Genomic DNA, 21,364 nt, shown 5'->3' on the forward strand with positions numbered 1-21,364 from the left:
TTTTGTTTTTCCACAGCCAAGAAATGAAGCCCTGCAACACAATTTATTGAAAAATCTGTAATATTAAGCTACTGTTTATTTCAGAGACAGCTGTAATATCCGCTGTAACTGAGCCAACAGGAGAGAGCAGGTGGCATGTTTTTCCCCAGACACTTCTATGAAAACCCTTCACAATAGGCAAGCAATAAAAAGTTTATTAACTGTAATGGTAACACTGATTCAGTAGTCCACTTGTATTGATTGACAATCTTGACGATGTCAAGTGCTAACACCACTGACCCTCCCAATATTCTGTATGATTGGCCACAGAAATGTATGAATGACCCCTGTTTTGCTCATCATCAGAACAAAGAGAAATTCTGATTGTGGATATACAATATAGCAGAAACCAATCTTGTGTGTGTGTGTGTGTGTGTGTGTGTGTGTGTGTGTGTGTGTGTGTGTGTGTGTGTGTGTGTGTGTGTGTGTGTAATTCTCAGGGCCAGATATACAGTATAATATACTACATACTCTTAAAAACATGTACTGGTGGAGAGGAAGTGGTTAAGGATTTAACAAGCTAGTAAAGTTGTCACAACAATATTTGTGCGGCCCCGGGACATCTGTCCCTCCTGAGCAGGTGTTTCCAGCTGCTGGGAGACTATTAATGCGAACAAACATTGCTCGACTCACCTCTATAACGCAGCTACTATTTTGAAGTCCTCCTCCAGAAACATTTTAAAGTATGTAAAAATACTCTATATTTTGTTTGACATGGCTTTCCCATAAGAAAAAAGTAGAAAAGTAGTATCATTGTCTATTTTGTCATGTTTACTTGGTAACAGTTATAACTACTGCCATTTTTACTAAAACAAGAAAAATGGGTAAGCCTTAGTTTTGAAATGCTAGTACTGCCCATGATGTTCAGTCTCATCTTATTTATTGCCTGGAAGTTATAAGTTCTATTTTTTTTTAACCTATTAATCATTAGTTGAATTGGGATAAAAAGAGAGTCCAAACAAGACATTATTTTATTATAATTTAAACTGGGTTAATTAATTATTGCTCAAATACCTAATTCACATTCACACACATTTCTTTGGCAATTATGGGTCACACATAATTTTTAAAGGCTGATAATATGGAAAACTGACACCTCTTGTGATCAACTAACTAATGACTGTTAACATATCCCGTAATCCATTGATGTAATTTTTTTTAATTTGCATTCCATAACAAAGAGAGTTACCAATTACTAAATGGAAGAATCAATGCATAATGAAAAAGTCTATTACAACCAGATGCACAAACCTGAAGTCTGTCGACATGAACTTTGACCCCTCCGATGACGCCTTTTTTGAACGAGGCTAGCATGTCCAGGACGGGGTTGAAGCGGCTCCCCCTGGTGAGAAGGAGGTTAGAAAGTTAGAACGTTTTTTATTTTACTACAGTGCACAGCAGCTTGAGTCAAACCATCTGTGTACACTGTTATATTCCATGCAGAGCACATGTATTAAACATATGATCAGAATGAAATCATCATAGCTGAAATTTTTCTCAATGAATCAGAACATTTCAACCAGACCCTCGATGCTTCATGGGTGTGTTGTTGCCTTCACAGGTCATCATCCTGATCAATTGCAACTAATTACTAATGAATTGCTTCTTTGAGAGACCGTTGACTCATTCCAGATGCTGCAGTGTATCTGCTTAAACTGCTGTAGCACATTTAACATATGACTTTCTGGATAATGGTCAATCTTGCTGTAATCAGCCCAGCAGTCAGGTTATAGTGATACAAATGAGAAACATTATCACCCAATCAGCAAGCAAATACAGTTGCATCTTGCTTCTGGAAAGATAAATAGCACACATAACAGGAGAGAAATGTTGGATTAAGAAAATGAACCCAACTGCACTGTGCCTGACAAGACATTTTGTTGAGAGCTTGAGCCAGTACCATACAAAAGAGAGATAGAGGGTGATGTATGGGGAGATAGGTAGAGTAAGAATGTTGTAAAAGGGCTATCAGGGGACAAGAAGACAGAAAAAATGATAGAAGAGCTATTATGGGGTGTGTATATTACTTGATGTTATCCTCGCGAATGAGAACCAGGAAGAGAGGACGTCCCTGCATCTTCCAGCACTGTTTGATGAACTGTAGGGCGTTCTGCACACACAGACACACAGACACACAGACACAGACACACACATTGATTCTTCATTAGCTCTTACAATGTTAAAACGGCCATCACCCAACTGGCATCTATTCAACTACTGCACAGCATCAGTCTGTGACAAAAATGAATATATATGAGGAAACACAGTCATTAATAGAATCGGAACAGTACTCACAGGAACGTTTCATTTCTGTCACACCACAAACCATTATTTATTACTCAGCACTGCCACTTTCTGATGATTGTTTTGAAGCTACACATGATGTTTTACAAGTGCAGGAAAAATAGGACATTAGGAACAAAACTCTTAGGCTGGGAGGTACAGTACAATATGTGGTCTCACTGAGTTGGAAAGCAGCTTAGAGCTTAGATTTCTAGTATCAGGTAGGCTATGACTCTAATGTGTGCCATCTCTGCGGGGCCAAATAAAAGGAGAAGGCAAACAAATCCGCTGATTTCCTGTCTTTTTCTACAATTTGCAGTCTGCATCTCTTTAGACCAGGAAAACTAAATTTAGCTGACTTATTTATGTTCTTTGAGGCACATGATAAGTACTGTGGATTCATGGCAACGGTATGCTCCAAAAGTGTGTGTGTGTGTGTGTGTGTGTGTGTGTGTGTGTGTGTGTGTGTGTGTTTCCCCGCTCCCCCCCAACTTACCTTAATGTCATCAATCAGCAACATTACATCTTGGGACAAGTAAAAGTCACTTAGATCAAACACTATTGGGTAGCACACGACCGTCTTGCCCAGGATACGATAAATCTGGAGGGAGACAAACACACACATACACATACTACTGCATTAGAAGACAGATGGCTCACTAGTGGCGACGTATACATTATTCTGGGCAGCGTATAAAGCAAGCCATCAATCCTAAGATAGAGGGGGACACACAGAAGCTGCACAACCATGCCTGATAACACACAACCACACATACAAAGTATATACACACAACTGGTATAAAGCCCCCTTTCACAAATACAGATTGTCACAGGGGCGCACACACACCCATACAGACATCACTGATGATGATAACGCCCTCTGGCAGTGTGCCATCTTCCCCATAAATTTTCCATTATAATATTGTCTTAGCAGTGCATTGGGAGCTGTGATTCATTTGTTTGGCAATGTTTTTGTCTGGGAAAGCTGCTATGGCTCAACTAATTTGGTGACCTTCATTTGGGAGAAACTGCAAATAACATCAGCGAGAGACATTAGCACACACACACACACACACACACACACACACACACACACACACACACACACACACACACACACACACACACACACACACACACACACACACACACACACACACACACACACACACACACACACACACACACACACACAAACACACACACACACACACACACACACACATACTTACATACACATGAAGCACACTTCCACAGCCACATAATATGCACACACACACACACAGACAGACTGCCTGACAGCAGTTTAGCATATTAAAATGCAATACTGAATAAGCAAAATCTATTCAGCACTCACTGATGCGTACTGTGTGTCATACGGAGAGAAAAAAACTGAATATTTCCTCTGTCTATGTTCAGTTTTTAGGCTGTGGTTGGCTCCCCAGAGCTCTGGGAAATGTATGCAGATCAACATGTGGGAGGTGTGTTTAGTCGTCACCCATGACCTTTGCAGCAGTGTAAATATGTGTGTCATGTATCAGTATGTACATGTGTGTAGGTGTGTGTGCAAATCCATATACCTTGCAGGTCCCGATGCAACCTACTGGCCTCTCTGGACGCCCACTCAACCCCAGCTTTTTATTGATCGCAAGGAAACGGTATGCCTGCAGAAAAACACACACATATTCACTTACACACATTAACAAATACCTTGTCAGCAAACACAACATTTACATCTCACATCTTACTGCTGACCTATATACATATACGTCTTTAATCATACATTTCCCTGTGAGATAATAAATATAATTTGACTCAAAATGTCATGCCGTACAGTGCCAGTCCATGATGTTATAAAAGTCCATCATCCGTCTGTTCCACTGAGACAGTCAGTGTTGTTGTAACTCATACACTGAAATTACCACCATATGGCAGAGCCACCGACTGATATTAGCTCTATGTTAAGTTATGAGATGTGGCAATAATGAAAGGTCCCTGCGCTGTCTTCAGCAGCATGCTTAGTGGGCCCAAGCACACCCATGGGCACCAGAGCTGATACCACTGTTGTGCTGAGATGCAGAGGCCCATAAGAAGAGATGCTGAGACTTTGCTGAGCCCTCATTAGAATAAATAAACAACGACATGCTGTTTGATACCTTGCACGAGAGTCACTAAGCATATTATGCACTGCTAAAAAGGTCAGCTCCGTCTTGAAAATTAGCTGGTGGTAAATGACCCTTCACTATGCTCCAACCACCTTAGTTACTGTTACCTGTAATATTTTCCCTTCTACATTAACAGTGGCAGTTTTAACACTAACATTTTAAAATATTTAAAAGTAAAAGTTACACAGATTTAAACAAAAGCAGGCTTCTTAGTTTTAGTGGATGTCATCTGAAATATTTCAAAAACAAAATTAGAGACCATCTCTCAATGGGTTCACACCAGCCGCAACGAGCCCTTACTTGAACCACACCCATCTTTGCACTTGTTCCAATCTTGGCTACGAAGAGAAGATTTGAGATGGTTAAAATGTAATTGGTTAAAATGGTGGTATCCAACGTTCTCTTTTTTAAGAGTGGCTTGATGGCAGCTACTTTTAGGGGTTTATGAAACGTGCCTGATTGAAGTGAGCAATTTATTTTTCAGAGCAGATCTGTTTGGACAGAGCTTACAATAATTTTAAAAAAGTCCGATGGGTTTTGTCAAGACAACATGTTGATGTGTTATTTGCCCCCACCTTCACATTCTGTGAAGATGGCAACAAGTTGACGCAGAGTAGGGATGTGGATGTGGATGGGAAAAAGGATGTGATGTCCAAACGAAAGCTTCATGAAGCTATGTAAAGCATTTTCTGAGGCCACAAGATGGCACTCGTTGTTCAACAAAGGCTTGAAAGCACATCAAATCACCAGTCCTCGAGCCTTTTTCCTTTAAACCAAGGATGCATCGAATAGCTTCATACAACAAAGAAAATACGTCATGAAGCTTCATTTCCCTTGGAAAATGTCAGTCAAACTAGCGTTAATAACAGGCAGTGCACCTGCCAATGGCTGTGAAAAACTCATTTGAAATGTGGATGAGAAAGCACTAAAACATTTCCCCAAACGTTTGGGAAACACTTGTTGCTATAGGGTGTCGTTGGTTAAGCTGAAACCTGCCAATAGTGGCACCTGTGCCTCAGGATGCTGGCCCCTGCTCTAAACTCTAAACTAAGCTTTCATACAGATGATGTACCATCTCCTGAGTGGACCATTCCTTTGTAATCTCTGTCTTGTGAGTCACCCAACTTTATAGATTTGCAGTTCTACAATAAATCCCCAGAGTACCCCTACAGGTTCAAATATCTACAAGCTGAGTCTTTTTCTTGCTTGGATTGGCCTTCAGTGTATTACTTTGTCTCTAGACCTCATTCTCTCCTCAGGTTGCCATTACTACACTATATTTTTACCGAGCATATAATTGATTACTGCTATCTTTATGTTCTGTCAAGTACAGCCCCTTTAAAATGGTGAAATTTCTCACATAAAATATATAAAAAAACTACTCACACTTTCCATTAAAATGTTCAGATGCTACTGTCACCAGGTTTGCTCAAGTTTCAACTTGGGAAGAGATCCTTTATTTTGAGCCTGGGAGTCAGTGGCTTCCCCCTGGTCAATGCATAATCTCACGCATTATATTTCCATCCCCTCTCACTCTACGGCAGAAGTACTGCACTTCAAGTCAAGCCTCAAGACTCATGTCAGCTGCTCTCAGGTATAAAGCAATTATGAGCTGAAAAATGTTAACATCAGTAGAGGCTAGAAGAGAGTTTGCTATCAATGCTCAACCTCAAAAGGGTTTGGATGAGGCATATAGGTTTTAGAGTAAGTGAGTTTAAATTTCACACTTAATTAATGGACTGTTCTCTGGTGTCAGTCAAGCCAGAAAAAAAGTGTGATTCCCCCACTGGTTCAATTTAGATTCATAGGGCTGATTCAACTCAAACTCTGACACTAGCTCTTACCAACAACACTGTTTGACTTCAAATCTTTTGCATGACATGTGGCATTAGTAACATTGGTGCAGATAAAATGAGCAAGATGGATAAATAGAAATCCATATTTATTATTAATCACACAATTGTTTCATCAAAGGGCTCCCCGGTGGCCAAAACAAAGCAGAGGAAAAGGTCACGGCATTCTCCATCAGCGTTCTCTGAAATGCATTTAGATATGGCAGCAAGGAGAAACGAGAGCTCGAGTCTATCAGTTTCCAGAGCATTTATTTGGTTTGGTGCTCCGGATAAAAGCTTCTTACCGCTTTGTCGCCAGCTGTCAAATGCACCGATTCAAAGATGCAAAGAGAAAGAAGATGGACATTGATTTCTCAGCTCTGCCTGCTTGGAGCCAAGTGGTGTGATGCTCTATACAAGTTAACGTTTATATGTGTGAGTGTGTTTGTGCATGTCTGTGTGTGAGTGAGCTGAAGCATTTGCACTGTGTGAATTGTATTTCTGATGTGTCTGGAGTGTGAAACCAGAGTAACTATTCCCTTTGTGACAGCCTATAAATTCTAAATTTAAATACCTCCCAGTCTGTCCTATCATGAAACAGCATTAGTACACCCACGCACTCGAGTGGCACTGCAGGAAATCTGCCTATCAAGCCCCCATGCCGCATTTTTCCATCTCAAACCAGCTGTAATTCACAACGTCAACCAAAAGGTGGTGCCCTGCTACTCCAGTGTACTTCCTCACTGTTTTGAAAAGGCTCAGCTGAACAAAAGAAATAACACTGAAAGTACAAAAAAGTATAGTCTTTATATAAAAGAAAAATACATGTTAATTGAGGATTAACTGCCATTGCAAATCAGTGTCCTAACAAGGCAATGATGAGACCTGGAGGAGAAAAGCCATGGGATGTGGATAGAACCTCTGCACCCAACACTTCCTGTGTGCAGAATACCAATGACAAGACACAGGCAGCCTATCAAAGCATCCTTTCATTCCCTCACATTTCCACTGACTGCAGCACAAACAGAAAGCCTGACAGGTGGGAGATCTAATACAAGGCTGTGTCTAAAAGCTGTATTTTACACTTCTGCAGTGGCTACTATGTGTAAGCCAAACTCCAGAGGGACTCAGTGTGCAGGTAAGGGTTCAGCCACAGAGTCCATAGTGTAACTTTACTATGGAATCTGGGATTAAAGCTTCTGGCTCTGAAACTGTTTTGTATCCCCATAAAATGTCTTTAAATGACATGGTTGCATTCACATTTCTCTGAAAAACAATACTTACATGCTCTGATGTAGATTGAGAGTGTTGCTGTAGCTGTTCTTTTTGTGAAGCAATCCCTTTTACATAAGGAATGTGGTTTAAAAATCCAGAGGGTAAACTTCAGGCGAATCTATAGTAATGTTGCTATTAGTCAAATCAAAACGGGTATCTTCTAAAGATCCAGTCCTTTTAGTACATCATTCTCACAGATAGCATTTCCTGGTTGAGTTGTGGTGGAAGACCATAACACTAAATAAGTATTTTTGTACTTGTTTTAATATTAGATTATGCTGAACATTAGTCCTTTCCACAAAATAAGGACTGCAGATTTTGACCCCCATCTTTTCACTCACATTAGGAAGGAATGTCTTCACAGCCAGTGTGGTGAGGTGAAATAATTACAGTGACTGATTAAATGGAAAGGGAAAAGAGAAGGGGGGAATCCAGTATTTCTCAAGCCGGGCCTTCTTTTCATATAATAATGGTCTCATTTCACTAACTGTCATAGGGGGTAACGGGTTAAAAATAACTTCAGTTCGACACAAATAATCTAAGAGACTTTGTGTCCGACCAAAACACAGAAAGTAGCCCCCAGGAAATCCCTGAAGCTATTGCTGAGAACTGCAGAGCATAGTAGATCGACTTCCTGTTCAACTCATCTGCACACACTGGTTTGTTCACTTTCAATAAAAGTTGCCCACATGCTGCAGAAGTAGTAGCAAAAATTAGAATATAGTTAATGTCTCCAAGTTTCTGAAGTGCAAAACTTGAAAACAAGTTCAAAATGGCCATTATATGAGAGTCGACTGGAGCTGGAGCTTAGTGCTCTACAACTGTGATGATGGGACTACTTTCTGGGATTACTTTATGTAAAGACACCTGTTGTGTTTCTGTTGAACTTGAGCTGTAGAAGTCTTGGGCTGTCCCATATTTTCCTAATCTCTGAGATGTCATTATGACCAGCTGTCATAACTGACAAATACAACATTTTTTTTTATATAGGATCTAATATACCTGTAGTAATCCTCTGTTTGAAACATTCTGCTCTGATTGGTCTGATTTTGAATATGCAATCTCTGCGTCTCTGTACCTTTTCAGACTATAGTTGTATAGTTGTGACATCCCAACTCAGGGTCCTCACCACTGCTCCATGGGGTCAGCCAAATAATGATTGGGTCATTTTTTTTTCTAGCCTCTAGGAAATGTAGCCACTAAATAATTTAGCTTGAATATTCCCTGTGCCTTCGACGTGTAGTGTAGGCCTATGTATAATGTAAAAACATGATGTTAAAATGTATGAATGTTTCAATAATTATTAGTTATATAGCTTAGTACTGTATACATCATAAAAAGGTATGTGTGTGGGCTGTAGGCCATGCAACAATATATGTTGTAGGGGGTGTCCCTACTCCGTCTCTTTTTAAGTCCTTGGTCAAGAGTGTCTCCTTAGGACCTCATTTGGAGGGCTCCATCATGTGTGAGTCTTCAAAAAACAAAATGTCGGCCACAAAGATGTCCACACTGAGATATGAAACCGGGAGACACGAAACTAAAGGGAAGGCTATTTTTGTTCAAAGCACTGATTTGCAAGGGGATAAGCTTTAGGGTGTACGGGTGGGAATAACACATTGCAAAATGTAATTGCCACTTTCCCATCATCAGGCAGCTGTTGTCAACACAATCAAACGGCTGCGAGGGACGAGGTGAGGTGAGCAAATGCAGCCCGCAGCACTGGAGATGGTGGTGACTCTGAAATAAACAGATTCTGTCGAGGAAGCGTCTGTCTGGGCTTGGGATTTAATATTCAGCACGGCGCCCGCTCTGACTCACAAATGCATATCTATCGGAGAAGCTGTGCACCACACAGCAGAAAGAGGCAGAGGGGAGAAGAGGAAAAAGTAACAGGTATGACAGTTCAAAGGCAGATGATGGACCTGGAGGGGAGAGATGTTTGGTGTAAGGGACATAATGGGGGCGGGGCAGGATGTAGGGCCTAGAGCAGAGAACAGGGTTAGAGAAGCGAATGTGATGGATAGAGCAGGAGAGGGACAGAAGGTAGAAAGGCCTGGAGGAAAGAACAGAGCCCGGAGAGATGACATGAGAGGAGAAATGATTTGTTTATAGAAGGTGGCATAGAGAATAGACGCTACATTACAGTCATGGCAGATGAGGGACAGAGGCTAGGGACGAGAGCAGTGTTTGAGTGATAGGTATGACAGAGGAGAGACAGACGATGGGGAGAAAGTGCACTTGAAACAACACACATGCAGATGAGGGACAGTATCTAAAGGAGAGACCAGGGTTTGAGTGACAGATGTGATGGGAGTGAAACAGAAGTTGGAAGGGAGGTAGTGCATGGTGTCACAAATATGACAGTACAAATGATATAATCTGCTGTAGATGAAAGAAGCAAGGTGAACAGGGTGGAAATAGCAGCTACTGCTGAACTTGTTACTCGTACAATCTTTAATAGATTAGATAAGGTCGTGACACTACTGTTAATAATCAAGTACAACAAAGAGAGAGGGTACGTCCACACATCCCAAAATGTTTTTTTTTGTCTGTCCTTTTTCCGTTGTTCTTAAAATGTGTTCCTTATACAAAACACAGCATCTGTCTGAGTGATTGGCCAAAACTATACAAAACTTTTGCAATTACAGCAAAACGAGCCACGGTGTGGAAGACCCCAGAGAGAGCGAGAGAGAAAGAGAGCGTGCAGCAATGGTCATACAACGGACAGACTGTGCTTGAGTGGAGAGAGCGAGCTCCATTCAGTCAGGACAAAGCACTGAATCAGAGGAATAAAACTATATTTTATGCTTGTTTCACCATGGAACACACACACATAGCTCCACAGAGTCCTGCTAGAAGGTGCTGCAGTGTCGGATTATGACTGAATGCGGAGCTTCATTGTTTCTATTTGTGTGTGGGACACACTGCCTTGTGCCCTGTGCATCAGGATTAGACGCTGAGGGTGAGGGGTGTCACAAAGTGGCAGTTGGGAATCAGAGGGCTGCTCACCTTACGTGTTATTGTGTTATTCGCGTGATTGTGTAAAACCCCCTTGTGGGCCAGCAGACACCCAGAAACATCCATGTCCCTCTCTAAATACCAAGTAAACCAGGCAGAGGGCTCTGCAGATACAAACACCACCACACACTTCTAGTGAGTCATAAGTGATGATTGAGAGGGATTCCTTTTTTTACAAGTTTATAAAAAAAATGTTTTTTTAAATAAAACTAAATATTATACTATTAAATATCCTGTTACATATGACGTTAAATTTGATATTCAGACTTGATGAGCAGATTCACTAGTGGATTCAGATTTGATTATATTTCATTGAATCCCATATGATGATGGTGAAATGAGAAAAGACTAACTAGCTTGATAAGCAACAAAGAGATAAAAAAAAAAAAGAAATATTGATATAGTTCTTTCTTTTTTTGCTTATTCTTTATAGGTTGAGTAAATGTCACAATCATTATGTATACAGGCACGCTAATTATTCGACTATTCTTTTGGATATAACAATGCTCTGAATATTGGATATCTGGATATTCCAAATACGGCCTACATTCCTAATGTAGCACTTTCCAATTGAGACGTGGGATTATACAGGTTTTAGAAGCATTCTTTGGACATGTATACAGTGCATTCAGAATATGGGTCTCAACTGGATATGACTGTTTATAGCTTTCAGTCAGCTCTTTGCGTTGCGATGGTTTTGTACACCAACCAACGCTTTGCAAGCTTGGGGTAAAGCTTGGGGTTAAGATGAATGCCCTAAGAAAAGCCCACATTTCTGGTCAAAAGGAAAAACACACCTACTTTTAAACATTATGAAAGACTTGGATATCAACAGGTTTTTTGACATGCACAAATATCACAACAAAGACCTTTTCAAGGCGATTTATAGAATGAAAGAGAGAGGCTGTGTTCACACGGCCGAACAAGTCCGACACCAGCCCAAAAACTTTGAAATAAAATTAGACTTTGCACTGCTGCATAGAAATGGGAATATCCACTTTCATTAACCATTTAAACGGCTTACTAGGAATATTGTGTGCATGTGAAAGTTGTCAGTGCTGAAACCTATCAGTATCATTCAAAAACCATTATGTATTTTCAAAGATCTAAAAACAGCTGTTTTCTCTGAATTCTTCAGTTTTGAAAGTTACTAGAATTTTCTTCCAACAGCTAACAGTTTTGTATATTCTCTTTAGGGGCTCCTCAAACCCAGCAACTCATCTACATTTTTTGTCCTCCAAGTATTCAAATGTAGGAGTAAAACAGTTGTTATGGAAACATTGGAAGTGATTTTGAATTAACCGTTCTGACTCTGTTGAGTCTTACATCTCCACAGAGCCGTTGCATTCTTAGAACACATTTGGAAGCTGCTCAGCTCCATGCTTTTCAATTTGCCAGAGTGACACAGTGACAGCACCGCCATTATGCTGATCAATCAACATGAGCAATTACTGATTGACTGATCGATCACTTCAACCAATCCTTGCTGTGATTGATGGGATAATCAAGAAGAAAATCTTAAGAAAAGGAAATCTTGGACTGGCAAGCAGATGGACTGACAAAGCCAAGTCCTGATATTGACAGCTAACTGCTGAAGTGTAATCCGGCTGACTGTAATATGGATTTGTGTAGATGTAGTGATGGAGCGACATCAAAAGTCTTTCACAGTTTCCTACCCTTGTATGTCCATCCAATCATAGTATAGAGGAATGACCAGGGAATTTTTTTTTCTTTTTTACAGATAAGCCCTTAAACTAAACAACAGCAGAATTTCTGCAATCAGTGAAGTTTCAATTGACCGTTGGCAAAACAGTGACTATCCAATCATATATATATACTTTATATATATATATATATATATATATATATATATATATATATATATATATATATATATAAGCAACCATAACTCGGCACCGCAGGTCAGTCAAGCTCTAGATTTCTCTAAATGCTGAAGGGGGGTGGATGGGGTTGTAGCAAAAGTGCTATACTGGATATAAAGGGTATATAAAGAGTATTGTGTCTTTTTTTTACTTTTCTAAAACCAAAATCACAAATCACAAGACCAAGGGAGTAAGGAATGTGTTAAACCTGGTATCTGCTCCTAATGTAATCCACCTAATGTTACCATGCCTGGAATTATCGGTTACCTATCTCCAATTGCTTCAGTCTTTACAAAGCACTGAATTAGCATTGCACCATGTATGTAGCCAATGAATGCATATTTTTTAAATCCTTTTTGGGGTTTCTCATTTTTATACAAGACACAATCATTTCAAAGTCAACTAGAGATGGTATTATCAACTAATACACAAAGTTAATGCCCTGTTACAGCTAATACAATACGCCTACAACCAGCATCATTTCTTCTTGGAAAAAAAACTGTTATGTGCTGGAAACGAGAAGCCTGCTTTCATCTACTTGTGTTTGAAGTCAAGGAGTTATTATAGCTAAAATTACCATGCACTATATTGTTGTAAACTGCATGTGTTGCATCTAAGCAACGTGTGACCAACGTGTGTCTGTGATACCTTGACCAGTTCCTTCTGAGGCCAGATCTGGATGGGCTCCACCTGCTGGGGCGTCTGGGTCTGAATGCCATAGGTGTTCAAAAACACCTGAAGTCTGCAGACAAACACGCAGACACAAAATTACAATTTACAATTTTTAGCCATTTTACATGTAATTCCTGACATATTCACTGCTTATCTGGAGCACCCCTGTTTACTAAAAAAGACATTCCCATACAACTTAACTGCACTGTCAAAAAAGGTTTTGGAGGAAGTCTATTATGTCAAGTTACTTGACAAATGTAGCCTACTTATTTTACGCACACCATGACACACATAAAAATTGAACCGAAAGTGTTTTGTTTCAATTCACAATGTTAACCACATGTTCTAAACTGTGACTTTTTCACAATGTGCACATGGTACAAACCTTTGTCATCCATGGGAAAATATGTCTCAAATGCAATTTTTTAGGAGACAGGGTTGCCTTGAGCTGCTTTCCCTACCCTTATAACAGTCCCAAAACTGCAAACACAAAATACTTTTTTGATGGTTTAATGTCTGGTATTGTGTTGACTCTATTCCTAAATAAATCTATTGTAAAGCTTTATCTATGATGAAGCTATAGCTGTTATGAATCTGCAGTATACTGTATATTGGAGAGTTTAAGTGGACTGCAGTGAGAAAAATATCCTGATGTTGACTTGTCAGCGGCAGTAATTGAAGCTACAGGTTAACAAGCTTGAAAGAGTTGTTTCACACACACACAGACGCACATACGCACATACGCACGCACGCACGCACGCATGCACACACAAACACACGCGCACACGCGCACACACACACACACACACACACACACACACACACACACACACACACACACACACACACACACACACACACACACACACACACACACACACACACACACACACACACACACACACACACACACACACACACACACACACACACGCACACACACGCGCGCACACACCCACACACACACATTACCTCTGGCTCTCTGCGATCAGGGCCACGTGAATCACAACATCATTCTCGATAGGACCCTGTGAAAGAGACAGAGAACACAGAGATTAACACGTGGACAACATCCAGTGGTGTAGCGGCAGTTGATGAGGCGGGTGTACTCGGTAGATGGATAGGTTACCGAGAGGGAATTGTGTATACAGTCTTATAAATACCAAAGACTTTATGGCTGACAGAAAGAGAGGTAGGTATACTCCATAAAACTGTGTATACCCTCCTCCACTACACCACTACCCACACCTCTTCTACATGTTGCACCAGTGGTTATTAGGGCTGTAAGGGTTCGTGTATATGTGTCACAGCTACACACAGAATACATGGTAGGTTGATGCACACACTGCAGAACCAAAATTCATTAGCATGACTTCTTTTAAAGCTTTAGCTGTACACTGCTACAATTAGCACAACAAGCAGATTGGTGTTTGAGTCAATCACATTATGGCAAGTGCAGATGAAATGTCAGCGATGGAAGATCCGGTCAGCTATAGAAAAAGATGCGTATAAGACAAAGACAGTGTGTATAAGACGACGACGGTTTGTCTGCATTGTTTCACGTGAATGGAAACAGATCAAACATCCAACAGCATCACACAGATCAACTAGCACAATTTTTTTATTTTGTAATATTCAATGTTTTTTTCCATCTACCATTGGGCAAAATGCTACCTCAGTCCCCAGCAAGAGGACTTGGTCTGTCTTTTACAGTTGCACTACTGTCTGTTCAAAATAAATGAAAATCCTTGTGTATTTGTTTTTTTATGCTGTGAGGAAACCAGGGATTGAACAGATTCATGACATCTGTGTACCATTAAGCCACTATTACACGAGTGTGTGTTCAACACTGTAAATGTGCACTGGAACTTAAGCAAACATGCTGAATCTCTACGAAAGGATTATTAAATGTTTAGATCCAAGCGTTCATTTTGTCATTTCTCAGTCCCGTCTGCACACCTCACTTGCTACAGTAAGTTTGTGTTTAAGGTAACTATGATATTGTTTTTTCCACATTCTTGCAGTTCAAAAATATTTGAATTAATTAATTTCCTTGCTTTGCAGTGCTGTGAATCTAACATACATGCCAATTAAGTCAACCTTAAATTTATTTGTTTCTGTGTATAACAGAGGTGAGACGGTGAGAGAGACGGACAGCGAATTGTGTTCTGTCTGAATATTTGTAATTGAAGTAAGAGAGAGAGCAAGAGAGAGAGGGGGGGGAAGAGGGGGGGGGGGGAGAGAGAGCGAGAGAGAGAGAGAGAGAGAGAGAGACCGATACTCTTCAGAACGACAATAGTGTGAGTTATTGCTACCTCCTCTCTCGCACAATTTAAATGAAAGTAAAACTCTGAATAACACACAAAGGTTGATGAGAGACGTGGGAGGGAGCGCTCGGCTGGGTAAGAAGGTGCTGGGAATCAAGCAGGATAAGGGAGATGTAAAGGTGAAGGAAGAGCACAGATGGAGAGAAATGAGGCTGCTACACTGATGTTCTCTCCACTCTGGCATCGGAACAGCGAGATGAGTTAAAATTACATGAAATGGAGGAGCAGGGTATAAACAAAAAGAGATAGAGAAGCATGACATCCTTGACTTTTTGTTTCCATAAACACAACATTATTTGAAGAATATTTTTAAACCGTATATTAATTAGAAATCCTGTGCATTAGCTGTATGCACTTTCTTTAATGTGAGGATTTGGTGCTTTTCTCATTTTCATCTTAATGCCCAACCCTCAGGGGAAGGTGAGACAAACTGGGCTATGGGAAATTGCAGTGGGCGTTAGGAATTAATGTTGCCATGCTAAAGACTAAATGATTAAAATAATGTTAAACAATAAAATAATCATTGACTGCTGTCCAATAAACCATCATCCTGCCCAGAGACTATGTACAATCTGCTAAAACCTGGTAAATTACATTGTGGCATCACTAGGGGTCCTGTGGTACAGGGGTGTTGTAATCTCACACAGGAGCAGAGACATCACAGAACAGCCACTGTGGCACACACTACATTCCCCATAATGCCTCACCAATCACACAGGCATAGGTGCTTAAGCCATGTTACTGAAGCAGGACTTGGGGGTTACACAGATGACAGAACAAAGGAAGCTGAGGGAAAGTCAGACAGTTCCCTTGGAAATTACCTTAAAGAGACTTAGACCTGTTCAAGTAGGAAAAGATTCCATGGACAATAAAACTGACACTTTATGTTGAGCACTTTTTGGAAATCTGTTGAGTTTTATACAACCTTTTTCTCCTACGAGACGACTTTAGTTTTGGAATGAAAGAAGTACTTGAGTTGCCTGTAAATGGCCTGATTACTGGAGAATAAAGCTGCCATTTCTTTTGACCCTTTCATCTAAGCCTGTTTTTCACTTATATTGCACTGCCGCACCATATTCTGACCTTCCATGACAATAGAACATCTCTCCCTGTTTTATATAAGGTTAATGTACATTGTGCATTGTCCCTGTTATAATAATCAGATTTACACACTGCCCAACGTTCATTTTGGTTGAGGTTATGTGCCGTTAGAGTTTATCTCAGGAATTCAAGTTTTCCTGTTCACTACTATATGAATTTAAAATTGAAGTAACAGTGCCAGGGCCTTTAAAATAGTTATTTCTGACTGGCTGACAGGTTTCTGTTAAAATATTGAAAACTACAAAACCATAGAGGATAAGGCTCATGCTATTCTATATTTTTTATTACTGTTAGCAAGCCCAAAGAACAAACCAGTACCAACAATAAACTGATTTAGTCTGTGTATCCAAAGCCTGATATTATCTGTGCCATGGAGCTCCACTGTTGTCCAAAAATTATTAAAAAGACATCAATGAGCACTGGATCATTGCACTGGGTGGCATGTTTCTTCAGTACCAATAACACACACGGTAGTTATTTTAGTCAGATTATGTCAATCACACATAAAGCGTCCTGTTGCTGTAAGTCCTCACTAGCACACCAAATGTGTATTAATCCACAGCTGAAAATAGTCCATGACAAACACACTGTTTAATCCTATTTGACCAACGTTTGCTAACAGTGAGCTGAATTTTTATCAGATCCATTGATAAGCATTCTGGTTGCCGATAAACGCCAGTCACAGGCAGTTTTATATGGAACTGGCAGAAAAAGCTATAGGCCTACTCAGAGATGGAAGTCTGTGCCCGCCTTTGAAGTGCTGCTCAAAGACCTGAGCAATGTATTACACTAAGGAGTTAAAACACTATCTAAACAAAAGGACAATGTTATTTGTAATAGTATGGCAATTAAAGCCGTTATGATTCATATTTGGCCAGTAATCTTCATATCCACCAAGTGTCCTCAGTGTCCGCATAACGTTTTTTATAGAGAATTATTTGTTTCTTTCTCTCTCTTTTCTTTTCTTAATGGACTTTTTGTTTGGCTCTGCTCCGTGTGCCTTCACCATTCAAAGTTGTTTGTCATGTTTTACTTGATGTGATGTCACATATGAAGTCCGAAGCTCAAAGCACTTTTCATTGCCCTCTTAACAGTCCCCCATTCGTTTACATTGGGCACACAAATATACCGGTGTGAGATTGTCTAACATTATGCGGGAGAGACTGAACTGACTCAACGTGCATACCCAACACACCCAGGTTTAGGCTTTTTCAAAAATGTATTCGAGACCGGTTTTCCAAATATTGAGTGAGGCCACCACAGACACGGTAAAAATGTAAAGTATTGAGACATAGACTAATGTATTATTGTTTTGGTATTTTCACAGAATTTGTTGACATTTGTTGCTTCATCTCCACTACATCTATTATGGGGAGACCTAATCATGACCTAACACTATCTTAACGTACCAACGAGGGTGGACAATAACTACAAGAAATGTTGCAATAATACTGCACAATTACTAATATAAAATAACAAAACAAAGATAGACGAAAAGCATCCATGTGCTGTATACTACATAAATAAAGCTTTTTAGTATGCTACCTCTCCTAAAAATGAGGTAACACCAGGGAAGGCAGATCTAAAGCAAGAAAAAATGATTTTTCATTGCTTTCATAACTGTGGCCTCAGAAGGAGCCAGTCAAGCACTACAACAACAACAACAACAACAACAACAACAACAACAACAACAACAACAACAACATTCAGTCACAATTGGCCAGAACGGAGCAACACATCACTCATGATGTCTGCAGTGTGAATGCAGGGTGTGAAACGACATGAAAGACAGGGAGAATATAAAGAGAAGACAGGGATAAAAGAGCGAACACAGTCATTTCCGAAGTTTTCTCTGCAGTAATCTCAGACCTTTTGGGCTTGTGGACAATCAGGGAAAACACAGACAAGCGACATTGCAGTTGTTTGTCTTGTAGTGGAGCACCTGACTACATCAAACAGAATATATCACATGCAAATGTGTTGGAAAGGGACTACCGGAATTTTTACATTTCTCTTGCAGAAACTGGTATTGAGTTTTTGAAATGGAAAACATCTTTATCCAATCACTATTATCCTCAACAAAGAGATACTTTGATATACAAGAATTTAAATCCATTTGGGGATTTTTTGCCACTTCTTTTATTCATGTTAGGTTAATATGTCTGTTTTGTTCTGTTGCTTTTTTCTATGCAAGAGTTGTGTATTGGTATTTTTCTTTGCATTTAAATGTCTCTCTTTGTACATGTCCTTTGGTGCCTTTTATCTTCTCATTCTTTATTTGCAGGAGTACCATTTACATGTGTGATTTACAGTATATGTGTGTAATTTATGTGTGTGTGTGTGTGAGTGTGTGTGTATTGTGCACAGATGATCATCTTCATTGTGCTGAGTGACAGTCTATTCAGGGCCATATAGGAAGGAGGCAAAAGCTTGTGATTCACAGCAGCAGTGACCTTTCATCTTGTTCTCATTGTGGGGATGCACGCACACATATGCACTGACATATGCAAACACACACAACACAGGAAGGCCCCAGCACTGATACTGGCATGCACCTCAGATTCATAGTCAGTAACAGAGCACAGGGCCAAGAAATAACATACATACAAACACACAAACACGTGCACAGACACACAGACACACTCACACGCACATACACACACACATACACACACATACACACACACACACACACACAAACGCGGAAATGTAGAAGCTATTTTGTTTGGTCGATAAGAGCTGGTTTTAGCCAACAGCCTCGTTATCATCAATCAGAGAATGTAGTTAGAAGGGCGTGGCTGCGTAAAAAAACCCCACACACAGCTGAACACAAATCTCTTCTGATGAATGGGGGAGCAATGGCTTCTAAAATGCTGCAATAGAACTCTCTCATTAGCGCTGATGTCTGGGCAGACAAAGGACTCATGTGGTGAAGGAGAAGATATGGAAATGCATAATAGAGACACGGGAGAAATGTACCTCCTCTCACTGTCGCTCTCCTCCGTACGCCGCAGTCGAACCTCGCCGACTGTGCAACCGCAGAGAGGACAATGTGATGAAATATTTCTTTAAACTACCTTTTCAGAGGCACCCTCAAAACATGAATGTAGTGTTACGGACATGGTGCAGAGTCTGAGAGGAAAGGGGAAAAACCACAAGGGCTCTGCTGCAGGCTGCTGAAATGTAGTTAACAAATCATACTGGACCCTGGGTGTACCCAATGGTGCAGCCACTGGCCTGATGTCAGCACAGCTCCGGCCAAATCTAACAGTTTAAATAGCTCTGTAGCACTCCCTGGAATTAGACTTCAGACTAATTAATGAGAAGGGGAAAAATAGATGTTAAAGCAAATGCGTTGCAATTCAACACAGGTAATTAAAGTTGGGAAACTTTAACTACTATAAGCATTTCAATACACAGTACATAACAAATAAAAAAAAAAATGGACTGTTTAGAGAGATGATGTAAAGCAGCGAAACAGTGAAGCAGACTTGTCTTAAATGGCATTTAGAGCAGATATGCATGTGAATCAAATGTTACTTGCCTGGAAAAACATGTTCTCTGCCACTTACTATACTGTTTCCACCTACACATTAAACCTCCTAACCTACGAATGCTACAAGTTCAATATACTTCTCCTGAGGGACTCTCCTGCAAACTGCTAATTGTATCGGGGACGACAACGGAGGCTTAAGCCGCTCGCGTAAGCCAAGAAAATGAATTGCATCACTTCAACATGATATTTTTCCTGGAAAGCACTCAACATCACAGGCTGATGACATCTAAGAGTGCACAGTATGTATCCAAGAGGGAACGTCACTGTTGGGTGAACAGTGGGTTTGACAGCTGAAGTCCATGCATATCATTGATCTGACTGAGGAGTTTAATTTACTGTGACACGGCCAACCAGAAAATGTAAATATAGTGTACATAAGAGCATAAAACTAACATGACTGCTGCTGCTGTAAAAAGAGAGATTCCATGTCGTTTTTTAATTATAAATGAGGTCGAGGTGCTATATAAATACTATGAAAGTATGAAAACACTCAATCTACTGGGAAATGCACTCAGTCCGTATTCAGGACTTATGTACAGTTGAGATGTCACAACTATACTATACATAGGTGCTCCTACTGTGGCATCACAGTCATTCCCCCGCTGCAGTGACGGAAGATCCAGGAAACACTTACCAATCAGAGCAGACTGGGATTTTTCAGGAGGTGGACTTAAAGAGACAGGCGCTAAAACGGAGCGTTTAGGCAGACAGTATGAGAAAATAATGTGGGTTTTTGAACATTAAAGCATGTAAACATGTTCTAGTAGATGCCCAAAATACAAGCATGAACCTGAAAATGAGCAGAATAGATACTCGTTAAAGACTGTTCATTCCAAGACAAAGAATAGGTGGCTAACTCAATAAAAATCTTCCAATTTTTTTACCGTGAGCCTGTGAATATTCTCATTTGTCCAGGTCATTGCTATCCCCAAAGCAATTTAGTTAGTAAAAACATTAATACCACTCCTATATCTGTTCAATATATAGCTACATGTATGGGTGGTCAGTACCTTGATAGCTTAGCATAGCATAAAGACTGAAAACAGGAGGAAATACTTGTAGCAGTGAACGTTCATTAAAGTTTAAACAAATTAAATATAACATGCTATTTGGTGACCTTTAGAGGTACTGGTAGGCAGATTTTGTTGCCTTTGGACAGAGTCAGGCCAGCTGTTTACCCGTTTTTTATGCTAAGCTAAGATAATTAAACTGC

The 21,364-nt window shown here is 40.2% G+C and overlaps 1 protein-coding gene across 3 annotated transcripts in view; it reads right to left on the minus strand.

Moving 5' to 3' along the window:
* The window catches only part of phkb (phosphorylase kinase, beta), a 140,812-nt gene that overhangs the window by 24,420 nt on the left and 95,028 nt on the right, over positions 1-21,364 (minus strand). For all 3 annotated transcript variants that reach the window (XM_083911928.1, XM_083911929.1, XM_083911930.1), the window contains 6 exons: positions 14,140-14,195; positions 13,144-13,237; positions 3,903-3,986; positions 2,819-2,923; positions 2,067-2,149; positions 1,291-1,381 (listed from right to left, as the gene is read on the minus strand). In XM_083911928.1, the coding sequence (XP_083768054.1) occupies positions 1,291-1,381; positions 2,067-2,149; positions 2,819-2,923; positions 3,903-3,986; positions 13,144-13,237; positions 14,140-14,195 (513 nt within the window). The remainder of the gene's footprint in view (positions 1-1,290; positions 1,382-2,066; positions 2,150-2,818; positions 2,924-3,902; positions 3,987-13,143; positions 13,238-14,139; positions 14,196-21,364) is intronic.

This window comes from Echiichthys vipera, assembly GCF_963691815.1.
Source record: "Echiichthys vipera genome assembly, chromosome: 1".
NCBI classification, from domain to species: domain Eukaryota; kingdom Metazoa; phylum Chordata; class Actinopteri; order Perciformes; family Trachinidae; genus Echiichthys; species Echiichthys vipera.